Raw genomic sequence first — 13,430 nt, 5'->3', positions numbered from 1 at the left:
TGAATTCATACACATCTTCGTAAGTTCAAAATATTTTCAAATCAGATCCCAGCTTCCAACTTACCTATATAGATATGTGTTTTAAAAGACAAATGGGTATCATATTCTAAGGGCCAGAAATATCAACTTTGTGAAAATACAGTCCAAACAAGTCATTTTCCCATGGAAATTGCTTTATAGATGGCCAGTGATTCCTAAGAGAGGAATTTAAGAATTATCAGGAAAAGCAATCACACATTTATTTCCCCAGTTTCAGGGAACCATATTTAACCTGTCCGCTCCATTCAGGCCTGGACCAGCACCTCTGTGGGTGTCTAGGAAGGCCCCAGTGGTCTCCTCTGCCCTCCCACACTTGACCCATCTTCCTAGATACATAGACTGTTTCCCTATTTTCCTATTACCACCTGTCATCATTATTACCAACCCCATTAGTTATTTACTACCCCTTAGGAGAGTCCAATAGCATGAAGTCTCAAATATAACATTCCCTGAAATAATCTCGTCCCCACTCCATTTGAAATTCCACTTTCACAAAATCTTTCACTGAGGAAAAAGTGGCAAGAGGGAAAGGTGTCCCCTTGCCTTTTAAGTCCTGCTAACTCTACAAATACCTGGCATAAAAAGAGGCAAAGAAAACATAGCTGTCACCACTTCTAGAGACTGGAAATGCACTAGTCACTATTTTAGTATTTTGCTCTGCTTAGAATTTTCTACAGAAGCCAAAGACTGGGAAGAGGAGGAGAAATGTGAAGCAGAAATGGACAAAACTATACTGCAATATGTGATGAAGAACATAGAGAAGTTAAGCAGTGGCAATGTAAGATTGGTGGGCAGACAGACTGAAAGCAAGAAGAGCAGCGAAGAGGTTCCTGGAGAAACCCAAGCCTGAAATGCTAAGTGCCTAATCTAGGATGATGGGATAGCAATGGAGAGAGAAACAAATCTGAGGGAATTTGAGGGAAGAAACAACAGGACTTGGAGGCTGACTGGCTCTCCAAGATGAAAAAGAGTCAAAGGCAGGTGTTGCAAAGGCAAAGGTCATCATGGGCCAGGCAGGAAATGGGAATGGGAGAAGCAGCTGGGTGGAGACTGGCAAGCTGTGAAGCCCCTGGTCCACCTAAAGTGGATGCTGACCCTGGGATGGAGCCCAGAGTGACCAGTTCTTACTCTGCATTCTCTCTGGGTCTCTCCAGTCTCACCTCCCTTCAGTCCAGCCTCCACGGTGTATTCAGGTGCCAAAGCAACCTTTTGAAACAAAAACCTAATTATGTCACATCACTGCTTAAAATCTTTAAATGGTCCCCCTTGGAGGCTATGTTTTTTCACACTGTTATTTTTAGCAGCAAAACCATTCCTTCAAATGAAAATTTACACATAAAATAGAATAAATAAAAGCCCAGCTGCTCCAGATGAAACAGCAGGGGTGGGTCCAGAAACTCCTCGCCCTCTCCTCTTTCTCAAACAGAACCCCTGAGGTGCCTCCAGGGAAACTCTGGGCAGCAGCTTTCAAACAGTGGTAGCACAAAAGGCTTTCCAAGGACTCTGTTTGTACAGATGGCTTTAAGGGAATCCATCTCCAGACCCTGAACTTCCTTATGTACTCATTCCCAAAACTGATCTGCCTGAGAATGACTTGTGCTCACAACAGTTGTGCTCACAACAATCCTCCCAATTTACAAAAGAAAGGCATGTCCCTCCCCCAGGCAAAATTTCATTATGATGAATTGTTCTAGGGTGTCAAAACTTTTGGAGCACCAAGAAAAAGGATATATAAATTAAGCACTGGTCTAGGGAAACTTGTAAAGATGAGTCAAAGTGCTTTAAGTGAATGGGGCTTTCTGCCTTTCCCCATCATATCCATATTCTGTGAAGAGTAAAGCTTGGCATTAGAAATGAGATATTTTCAACTGAGCGGGGTGGTGTGTGCCTGTAGTTTCAGCTACTCAGGAGGCTAAGGTAGGAAGATCTCATGAGATTGGGAGTTCAAGTTCAGCCTGGGTAACATAGTGAGACGCTGTGTTCTATTTTAAAATTATATAGAGATAGGGCCTGGCTTGGTGGCTCATGCCTGTAATCCCAGCACTTTGGGAGGCTGAAGCGGGCAGATCACGAGGTCAGGAGTTCAAGACCAGCCTGACCAAGAGAGCAGCCTGGCCAATATGGCGAAACCCCATCTCTACTAAAAATACAAAACTTAGCTGGGTGTGGTGGCAGGCACCTATAATCCCAGCTACTCAGGAGGCTGAGGCAAGAGAATTGCTTGCACCCAGGAGGCAGAGGTTGCAGTGAGCAGAAATCACACCATTGCACTCCAGCCTGGGTGACAGAGTGAGACTCCAGCTCAAAAAATATATATAAATGGAGACAGAGAGAGGAGGGGGCGAAGAGAGAAAATGTTTTAGCCCATGTTGGGATTCTCAGCAAAGACAAAGGAGAGCACATTAGTGACACATCTTATTTTCAAAATATACCAACAAAGTTGAACTTTACAGTATGTTAATTATGTTTCAGTAATCTGATTTAAAACAAACACTCCAGCCAGGCGTAGTGCCTCTTGCTTGTAATCCCAGCACTTTGGGAGGCCAAAGCAGATGGATCACCTGAGGTCAGGAGTTTGAGATCAGCCTGGCCAGCAAGGTGAAAACCTGACTCTACTCAATATACAAAAATTAGGTGGGTGTGGTGGTGGGCGCCTGTAGTCCCAGCTTTTTGGGAGGCTGAGGCAGCAGAATCACTTGAACCCACAAGCGAAGGTTGCAGTGAGCCAAAATCACACCACTATGCTCCAGCCCAGGCAACAAGAGCGAAACGTCTCCAAATAAATAAATAAATAAATACACCCCTATCTCTCACCACTTGAAAACCACGACATGACATCATCAGGGTCAGAGTCCATAGCACTCTGCTCCCTTTTGGTTATTTAAAAACTCAGTCCAGTATGGCTTAAAACTCCAGTCTCAGGTCCAGTGCAAAATTCATCTTAAGCCATGGCTTAAGGAACCTCTGGTAGAGAGAATATAGTCCCTTCTATGGATTCTGCTCCTCCTCTAGTTCTTTGGAAGGTTCTCTAGAAGGATTTTAGCTCTTCGGTGGTTGGGAACTAGGAGGAAGGCAGGGAGGAAAAGAACTCTCTTTTCATTTAATAAGGTAGTTATCACAAACCACTGTTTGCTGACAGGCCATGCTAACGTGTTGTTTGGCAGATGTCAAAACGCTGTCTTTCTTGGGCATGGTATGGTGGCTCGAGCCTGTAATCCCAAGGCATTGGAAGGCTGAGGCTGGAGGATCACTTGAGCCCAGCAGTTTGAGACCAGCCTGGGCAACATAGGGAGACCCTGTCTCTACAAAAAAAACTTTTAAAAATTAGCCAGATGTGGTGGCACATGACTGCAGTCCCAGATACTCAGGAGACAGAGGCAGGAGGATCACTTGAGCCCAGGAGATTGAGGCTGCAGTGAGCCATAATCATGACACTGTACTCCAGCCTGGGCAACAAACCTCATCTTAAAAAAAAAAAAAAAAAAAAAAAAGATGCTGGCTCTCTTATGAGACACTTCTGTGAGTCCTTTAGAAGGTCCTTCCGGGCTGCTCCACTGAGTTGTGCCCTAATGCAGACAATCCTGCTCCAAGCCATCTCTTTAACCCTCTTCACTTCTGTTCAGCAGGCAGCCTTTTGGATGGGTTTACCAGCATGATGGCTCAAGCCCGGAGATCTTCTTCAGTGTCCCTTCGATCACAGAAACTCACATACCCTTGCTAAGCCAAACAGGATGAATGCAGACTATTCCATCATTATCCCCTCACTCTGCCCTTTCTCCTTTCTCTAATTGCCTTTCCTCTTCTCTGATAGATACAGAGCTGAACAAGTCCATTGTCTAAACAGATAGTTTAAGCAAGGAATGAGAAATCAATCTCTCTTTCATGTAGATCTCTTTCATATCTCCTTGCTTACTTTAAGGGGAGAAAGGAGGGAAAAGTACTCCCTGCTAGGCTCATGACAGCCTCCCTTCAGTTGTCTCTTATATAGATTGGGAATGGAGGTGGGGTGGTAAGGTGTGGGTTGGCTTAGTGGCTGGAAGTTGCAGGGCCACCTCTACTACCACTTCGTAAGCGCTGGAGAGAAGCTCTGGCCCCAGTTATTAGCAACTCTCTCTAGAAGGTGTAGTATTTAGTCCTCCTTGTCACAACTTTGGATCCTAGTCACCAATTCCAGGGCAATATAGAAAAATCTTACTCAACATCCTCTATAATATATTGAAATAAAGAGAAGGTTATATGGAATAAGGAGCTCAACTGTATTCCTCAATGGGGAGGCAAAGTCATATTTTGAGTGACAGGAAGAACCAGGATTTTGAAGGTACAGGCAAAATAAAGAAGACAGAGGTAAACTGGAGATAGAATATCAGATGAAAGCCATATATACTTTCTTTTCCCCATTAAAATATAAAAAGCACATCTACATATTATTCCACAACATCTTGTATATTATTTCAGGGGCAGGTGAATCTAGGAGCATCTGTAAATCCTCCAAGGGGCTAAAGAATCCCGATGAGGGCTGGGCGCAGTGGCTCAAGCCTGTAATCCCAGCACTTTGGGAGGCCAAGGCGGGTGGATCACAAGGTCAAGAGATCAAGACCATCCTGGTCAACAAGGTGAAACCCCGTCTCTACTAAAAATACAAAAAATTAGCTGGGCATGGTGGCACGTGCCTGTAATCCCAGCTACTCAGGAGGCTGAGGCAGGAGAATTGCCTGAACCCAGGAGGCGGAGGTTGCGGTGAGCCGAGATCGTGCCATTGCACTCCAGCCTGGGTAACAAGAGTGAAACTCCGTCTCAAAAAAAAAAAAAAAAAAAAAGAATCCCAGATGAATAAGACTTGGGCTTAAGAGAAAGCAAACAGGAAAGCGAATGTGCATTATTTGTGCATGTGAGAGGAAGGAGTGAGTATGTGGGCAGGCAAAGCAAATGCACAGAAGGAAGGCTGGACATTTAGGGACTTGCATGCACCCAGAAGCCGTCCATGTCAGACACCAGTTTGACATGTCGTATTATATTCAAAAGTATTCTGACTGCTTGAACACTTTTGTACATTCAGCTTATTTTTCAGTATAATGTTGTGATACATCCTACTACAGAGTTAATATGATTAATAATTGAGGGACTTTAGAGAAGGGGCCAGAAATTTAATTATGTCTTAAAACATAGCTTTTGGACTGGAAACTGTTAACACTTATTCCCCTGAAGGGGAATAAGGTATCTGAAGGACAAGAGGAGAGGGAAATTTCTTTAATTATTTATAATTTTGTGTATCTTTAATTTTGTAACAGGTGTGTAAGTATAACCTATTCAAATTTTTTCATTAAAAATTAATCTTAATCATAAGAAAGCATAAAATTATGTCACTGATATAGGGTGCTTAATATCTTGCATGTTTTAAAGGAAGGCAATGGGACCTCAAAGGGAAAGATGGGATTTCCTTTAATAGATAAACACACATGGTGAATCCCTCATAGCTGCAGCAAGGAGATTGAAAACATCAAAGGGCAGAATGGTAACATCAGAGCTAAGAGGGCTTTTCTAAAAGCCTGTCATTTGAAACCAAAAGATAAAGTATTACGGCAAGTATAATACAAGATCGGTAGGTCTGAAGAAGAAGACTTAGAACTAGGACATCTTACAAGAAACAATACTAGGCCGAGTGCATTGGCTCACACTTGTAATCCTAGCACTTTGGGAGGCCAAGATGGGAGGATTGTTTGAGGCCAAAGTTCAAGACCAACCTGGTCAACACAGTGAGACCCCATCTCTACAAGAAAAGAAAGAAAGAGAGAGAGAGAGAAAGAAAGAGAAAGAAATACAAATCCTTCCCCCCAACAAAACATGAGTTACATAATTTCATGTATAATGTCAAAAAACAAAGCTAAGATTGGTTGAGGTATCTCTGGCCCAAGAATAAATTCAATAATTCAATTATTTTGCTTTTCCACAAAGCAAATCTTGAACAAACACTAGACAAGATGAAGCCCTAGGGCTGATGGAAAGTGTTTAGGACAATGACTGACTCATCTGTTCATGTGGAACCTTTGTAGTCATATAGATCATGCCTGTTGTTTTTAGCCTATTCTTCTCCTTCTTTTCTTTTTTTTTTTCTTTTTTTTTTTTTGAGACAGAGTCTCACTGTGTTGCCTAGGCTGGAGGGCAGTGTAGGGCTGACTTAGACTCTTCCTTGAGGGGCAAGAATGATAGTTTGAAAATAAACAAATAAAATAGTTATTTAGATGAGAATAGGGGGCCAGATGCAGTGGCTCACGCCTGTAATTCCAACATTTTGGGAGGCTGAGGCAGGTAGATCACCTGAGGTCAGGAGTTCAAGACCAGCGTGGCCAACATAATGAAATCCCTTCTCTACTAAAAATACAAAAATTTGGCCCATGCCTGTAATCCCAGCTCCTCAGGATGCTGAGGGCAGGAGAATCAACTGAACCTAGGAAGCAGAGGTTGCAGTGAGCAGTGGTCGTACCACTGCACTCCAGTCTAGGCAACACAGTGAGACTCTGTCTCAAAAAAAAAAAGAAAAAAAAAAAGAAGAAGGAGAATAGGCTAAAAACAGCAGGTATGATCTATATGACTACAAAGGTTCCACATGAACAGATGAGTCAGTCATTGTCCTAAACACTTGCTAGGTCACCAAGAAGAAAAACAGAGTAGAAACGTGATGCTAGCCTCTCTCACCAGTGACAGCTGAGAACACCTCCCACCAACTACTGAGTGTAACCTGTCTAACAAAAAGTCAAAGAAGTTGGCCTATCATCTGTGATTCAGAGGAAAACAAGAAAAGAACACTAATTTTTTTTCTTTCAAATCTAGGCCTTGAGCTAATCTGTCAGAGGTCAAATAAACAGGCCCCCAGATCCCCAGATTAAAACCTATTTGTAGTAACAATAAATGTAAAACCACCTTATATATTGTAAAACATTAAATAAACGTCAATTATTATGGTAATTATTAGGGGTCTGTCATGTCATATCTCAAATTGAACTACATCCCACCATCAGCAGTTTGGGACCATATTCTGGAAGAGTAAAACAAGTAATTTTTTTAAAGAGTTTGTTTTTACATTGCGCAAAGGTTTTCAAATTTTTTATCTCTTCTTGGAAAAGTCTAATAAGAAGAGCTAATCAGTGATATATGACCAAAAAAGAGAAACTGTTCAACGTAGTTCAATATGCTTAAGAAGTGTGTTAACTAGGAAGAGACAGAAGCAAGCTTACGTGGAACCACATGTGAAGTAGTAAATGGTGGCACTCCTTCCCGTTCCCTCTGCAGATGGCTTCCTGCTGAGCTCAGTCCGGGAAGCACTGGCAGAAAACTCGAAGAGAAAAGCCAGACTGTCCTTCCCCTTCTCTCCCAGGCTGGGCCGGCATCTGGACAGGCACTCTTTGGCTCCAGCTGCCCTAGAACAGGTCCCCAGAGTTCCAGCTTCTAAGTTACCCTGGCCCTTGCACTTTCCCTCCTTCCCACGCCTAGGGATGCTAGAAGGTTCCTACGGTTGCTAAATTCCCTCACATTGTCTCACCTTCCCTTGAAAGGCTTCTCGGCTCTTCCACCAAATGCACAGCCAACTAATTCTCTGGATTAAATGCCCTCTGGCTTAAATGCTTAAGAGTGAGTTCTGGCCGGGCGCGGTGGCTCAAGCCTGTAATCCCAGCACTTTGGGAGGCCGAGGCGGGTGGATCACGAGGTCGAGAGATCGAGACCATCCTGGTCAACATGGTGAAACCCCGTCTCTACTAAAAATACAAAAAATTAGCTGGGCATGGTGGCTCGTGCCTGTAATCCCAGCTACTCAGGAGGCTGAGGCAGGAGAATTGCCTGAACCCAGGAGGCGGAGGTTGCGGTGAGCCGAGAGCGCGCCATTGCACTCCAGCCTGGGCAACAAGAGCGAAACTCCGTCTCAAAAAAAAAAAAAAAAGAGTGAGTTCTGTTTTCCTGTTTGGATCCTAAATCTGGGAGCTAAACAACAACAACAACAAAATGAACTTACTGCACTGAGGGCAAAGACCCTGGCTCCAAAACTGCCAAGTTCAAGGTTCACTGCTCTCAGTGTTGAGTCCGTCCAGATGGAGTAACACAGAGGAGTGAAGAGGCAGAACTGATTTCCCTTTTCTCCCAAAGGGACGCAGGAGAGAAAATGAATTTGGAGAAAAGAGAAAGAAAAGGGTATTATAAATTTCCTACCTCCCAATCCTCGGGACAATATGGGGAGGGGGCTACTGACGAAGACAAGGACATGACTGAAGCCCCCCCACCAAAATTTGGGATGCGTCAAAGAAGGGAATTGACCTCTATGAAAACTGAAAACACTGAAAATATTATAGTATTCCCCTCCTCCAAAAAAGAAATAAAAATAAAATCAATAAATTCAGATTTTCCCATAATAACTACTTCCATGTTTTGTTTTTGTTTTTGTTTTTGTTTTTTGAGATGGAGTTTCACTCTTGTTACCCAGGCTGGAGTGCAATGGCGCGATCTCGGCTCACTGCAACCTCCGCCTCCTGGGTTCAGGCAATTCTCCTGCCTCAGCCTCCTGAGTAGCTGGGATTACAGGCACGTGCCATCATGCCCAGCTAATTTTTTGTATTTTTAGTAGAGATGGGGTTTCACCATATTGACCAGGATAGTCTTGATCTCTTGACCTTGCGATCCACCCACCTCGGCCTCCCCCATGTTTTTAAAACCACATCAATATCCTTTCCCCCAAACCTATTTGGTACCACTGCTTTGCTTGGCCCTAAAGGCACACTTAGTCTGCCTACCGGGTCATCCAGCAAAGGGCCTATGCAGCCTTCCTGGACCAGAGCTTAGCACAAGTCTCTCAGGGAGGGAGGCGTTTGCTGTCTTGAGGGAGCAAGGTGCTGAGGCTGAGTCTCCTCAGGGCCCAGAAGTGGTAGAACTGGGGTATGACACCTTCAGAGTCACATGAACATTCATCCAAAACCAGGATAACCCAGATTAACCATTCACTTCATTCAACCAACTTAGAATATGACTGCTTTAATAAAATTTAGCATTAAATAATAGTTTTTCCACCAATATACAAAATTTTAAAAGTGGCTATAAATTTAAAATAACAATGGACTATATTTTCACCTATAAAAAATGATCTTTTTTTTAATTTTGTTTTTGCTTTTTGAGATAGAGTTTCACTCTTGTTGCCCAGGCTGGAGTGCAATGGCACAATCTCGGTTCACTGCAACCTCCGCCTCCTGGGTTCAAGTGATTCTCCTGCCTCAGCTTTCTGAGTAGCTGGGATTACAGGCATGAGCCACCATGCCCAGCTAATTTTGTATTTTTAGTAAAGACAGGGTTTCTCCATGTTGGAGAGGCTGGTCTCAAACTCCCGACCTCAGGTGATCCACCCAGCTCAGCCTCCCAAAATTCTGGGATTTACAGACATGAGCCACCAGGCTCGGCCAAAGAAAGATCTTTAGCAATCATAATATGAGCCAGGTGTGGTAGCTCACATCTGCAACTCCAACACTGGGAGTCCAAGGCAGGAGGATTACTTGAGCCTGAGTCTGAGACCAGCCTGGGCAACAAAGCAAGACCCCATCTCTTTTATTTCTTTTAAAAATTAAAAGCCTGGCGCAGTGGCTCACTTCTGTAATCCCAGCACTTTGGGAGGCTGAGGCGGGTGGATTGCCTGAGCTCAGGAGTTTGAGACCAGCCTAGGTAACACAGTGAAACCCCATCTCTACTAAAATACAAAAACTTGGTCAGGTGTGGTGGCGTGCGCCTGTAGTCCCAGCCACTCAGGAGGCTGAGGCAGGAGAATTTCAAGAACCCAGGAGGCGGAGGTTGCAATGAGCCGAGATCGCGCCACTGTACTCCAGCCTGGGTGACAGAGCGAGACTCTGTCTCAAAAAGAAAAACAAAAAAAAAAAATGAAAAAGTCTAAACTAAATCTAACCAAGCTGAAAATTAGATTTAAGTTTATAGTTTATCGTATATACATATATATATATATATATATATTTTTTAAAAATCCCCACAGGCTGTTCAGCAGAAAAGAGTTTTTAAAAATTAAATAAATATTTTTTTAAAAGAAAACTGGGGCTGGGCACAGTGGCTCATGCCTGTAATCCCAGCATTTTGGGAGGCTGAGATGGGTGGATTACCTGAGGTAGGGAGTTCAAGACCAGCCTGGCCAACATGGTGAAACCCCGTCTTTACTAAAAACACAAAAATTAGCCAGGTATGGTGGTGTGCACCTGTAGTCCCAGCTACTTGGGAGACTGAAGCAGGAGAATCGCTTAAATCCAGAAGGTGGAGGTTGCAGTGAGCTGAGATAGCACCACTGGATTCCAGCCTAGGTTAACAGAGCAATCCTCTATCTCAAAAAAAAAAGAAAAGAAAAAAAGAAACCTGGAAAAGTATAAATCAAAATGTTAAGACTGACTGTCTCTTTAGGGATAGTATGTGTTATAATTTATATATATTTTATATATATATTATATATATTATATATAGTATATAATTTATATATATAAATTTTTATTATATATAATTATATTATTATTATTTTATTATATATATTATATTATATATAATTTATATATATTAATTTTTATATATATTATATAATTATATATTTAAAATATATATAATATATATTATATATTATATATAATTATATAATATATATATAATATATATATTTCTTTTCTTTTCTTTTTTCTTAAGACAGGGTCTCCATCTGTCACCCAAGCTGGAGTGCAGTAGTGCAATCTTGGCTCACTGCAGCCTCAACCTCCTGGGCTCAAGCAATCCTCCTGCCTCAGCCTCCCAAGCGGCTGGAACTATAGGCATTCACCACCAAGCCTGGCTATTTGTTTTTTTATTTTTTTTGTAGAGACAAGGTCTCACCATGTTGCCCAGGCTGGTCTTGAACTCCTGGGCTCAAGCGATCCTCCCACTTCAGCCTCCCACAGTGCTGGGATTACAGCCGTGAGCCACCATGCCCAGCTGTATTTTTCAATAATTACGTATTACTTTTGTAACAACAGAAGTTATATATGGGTTTTCTTTTTAAGGTACAACAAGGATAAAAGAATACCAAAGGAGTTTTTGTAAATGTCACTGAAATAGGTCTATAGTCTCCACTTAACAAATATACCAGTAAAGTTTGAGAGTTTTATGTATAAATTGCCAGCATCTTTGTTTATAAAGACATATTATTTTAAAACACAACTTTATAGCTCTTTTATACAACCCCACCACAGTTAGTGTGCAGCTCAAAAAATACTTGTTGAATAGAACTGAATAGTCTAGTGTAAAATTTTTACAAATGATCTAGATTAAGAAGAACACAGTGGGGTTGTTAGTTTGCATATGACAGTAAGTTCCTCCAGTTACGGATCAGTCACATTTGATGTTAATGTCATCTACTTACAACTCTTACCATGGCTTCTGTAATAGCTCATACTCATAGTCATCCTTCCATCTCAATGTCCAGTTGATGGCTCCCCATGGTGAAGTCCTCTTCTTCCTCTGAACTCAAAGCTTCCCTCCTCCAGGCTTTAGTCCTCAGATTTCTGCATTCTTCTTTCCAGACTCATTTCCTTGGTGAGTTAATCCATAACCATGCCACCACCTGTCACCTCAATGCATATTACTGCCAGTAGAAAATGACTTTGTTTCACTGGGTGTGAGCATATGTGCCATTGTTGCTACATATGTAAGGTATCTCGATATTGCACAACAGTAATTATTAGAATTTTGTAGTACAACTCCCCAAGGAAAAGATTGCTTGGAAGATTTGAGGAAGAGTCATTGACACAAATGGCAACTCCTGCTTCCCCTTCCCCCAGAATAAACCAAATAAAAATAATACATAAATAGAAAAAAGGTAGTTTCAACTTTCCTGCTTGATCTGAGAGGTATTGGGCGCGGAGGGTCGTGATGTCAGAGAAAAAGCAGCCGGTAGACTTAGGTCTCTTAGAGGAAGACGACGAGTTTGAAGAGTTCCCTGCCGAAGACTGGGCTGGCTTAGATGAAGATGAAGATGCACATATCTGGGAGGATAATTGGGATGATGACAATGTGGAGGATGACTTCTCTAATCAGTTACGAGCTGAACTAGAGAAACATGGTTATAAGATGGAGACTTCATAGCATCCAGAAGAAGTGTTGAAGTAACCTAAACTTGAACTGCTTAATAAATTCTAGGACAGAGAACCCAGGATGGGACACTTAAAAAATGTGTTTACTTCATTATGTTTGGATTTATTTTTGTTTTTGTAACACAAAAAATAAATGTTTTGATCTAAAAAAAAAATAGAAAAAAGGTGAGCAAAGCATGTGTTTAAAATTCTCAGGTTAATAGTGTTATACCTTGCTTGGGGAAGGAAGGAAGAAACTATGTAAATGCAATAATTGGCCAACGGAAGGTGGAAAAAAAAGGTCTCAGAGTCTACATTTTTAAAAATCACTTACATGAACAAAGTACACATTTTTTATCAATCACATCTTTGTTTTTTAATTTTTCTGGCAGTCAGTCCCAGCTAGCTGATCAGATTACCCTTATGTACTCAGCTTTAAGGCAAACCTCCCTTCTCTTCCAATCAGATTTCCCCCCTTAAGCTTCTCCTATGTAGAAATTACAAGCCACCACTTAAACCCAGGGTATGTTAAATTTAGGTCCTGAAATAAGCTAAGAGCTAGAGGCATCCCTCAGACCCAACTCACAGAACATAGAGATTATAGATTTTTCTAATTAGAAGACAGCAATTTTGGGCTAATTTTTCGATCTTCACTGAGGGGTAGAACTACTAACCTCAACATCTAGCTAATAAATATGTTTCAGACAAGCAAAACAGGAGAGAAGGAGATGGTTAAGGAGAACAGAACTTCTAAGGCTCAGAGCCACTAACACCTCCAGAAGAGGTAAAGGAAGCATCTAATCATATCTAGGCCTATAAAGCTGAGCTGTTCTCTGGGGTGACTGCTTTTCAGGGCAGTACGTAAGGACAAAGGTTCTGAGACTTGCCATCCAAGCAGAGGAGTTACTATAAATATTTGTTATGGAAGTTACTCCTCAGAAAAGGAGTGCTACACAAACTAAACAAAGCTCAAGAGCCAAGGAGAATCAACCAGGCTAGAGAATCAGAGGGGCAAAGATAGAGGCAAAGACAGAGAAAAAGGAAGGTCAGCTTCTAGAAGTGGTAAGAAGGCAACAAAATGTATGGGATGCTTCTGATCCAGGGACTAAAATTCACTCTGATCCTTCCAAACCTCACCAGGTTAAAGGTATAACCTGTGTGAGCACCTGCGCTTTCCTCTGAACCCCTGCTACTTTCTGGAGTTCAGGTTTTCTTCCGATTTGACAGACAGAAGGATGCTGTGTTTATTAGGGAGATACTGAGGGGAGG

At 42.0% G+C, this 13,430-nt stretch overlaps 3 protein-coding genes across 6 annotated transcripts in view; 1 reads left to right on the top strand and 2 right to left on the bottom strand.

Moving 5' to 3' along the window:
• RGP1 (RGP1 homolog, RAB6A GEF complex partner 1) overlaps positions 1–13,430 on the bottom strand; it is a 38,267-nt gene that overhangs the window by 2,714 nt on the left and 22,123 nt on the right. Inside the window, exons 10-11 of the mRNA XM_010331676.3 lie at positions 11,462–11,674; positions 65–8,161 (exon numbers count right to left, since the gene is read on the bottom strand). The gene's annotated coding sequence lies outside the window, so the exon portion shown is untranslated. The remainder of the gene's footprint in view (positions 1–64; positions 8,162–11,461; positions 11,675–13,430) is intronic.
• Positions 1–13,430, bottom strand: part of NPR2 (natriuretic peptide receptor 2) — a 50,310-nt gene that overhangs the window by 22,589 nt on the left and 14,291 nt on the right. Inside the window, exon 1 of one of the 4 annotated variants that reach the window (XM_074395033.1) lies at positions 11,462–11,548. The exons of 2 other annotated variants lie outside the window; for them this stretch is intronic. The gene's annotated coding sequence lies outside the window, so the exon portion shown is untranslated. Of the gene's footprint in view, positions 1–7,271; positions 7,352–11,461; positions 11,549–13,430 lie in introns of those variants that run through there. One more of the 4 variants, XM_039474715.2, reaches the window with a different exon arrangement.
• On the top strand, positions 11,913–12,346 carry SEM1 (SEM1 26S proteasome subunit). The gene has a single exon (XM_039474725.2). It carries the CDS (start codon positions 11,962–11,964, stop codon positions 12,172–12,174), a length of 213 nt encoding a protein of 70 aa, XP_039330659.1. The 5' UTR covers positions 11,913–11,961; the 3' UTR covers positions 12,175–12,346.

The sequence above is a fragment of the Saimiri boliviensis genome, chromosome 2, assembly GCF_048565385.1.
Source record: "Saimiri boliviensis isolate mSaiBol1 chromosome 2, mSaiBol1.pri, whole genome shotgun sequence".
Lineage (NCBI taxonomy): Eukaryota > Metazoa > Chordata > Mammalia > Primates > Cebidae > Saimiri > Saimiri boliviensis.
Note: the sequence above shows the minus strand (reverse complement) of the source record. Positions and strands in the feature narration are given on the sequence as shown.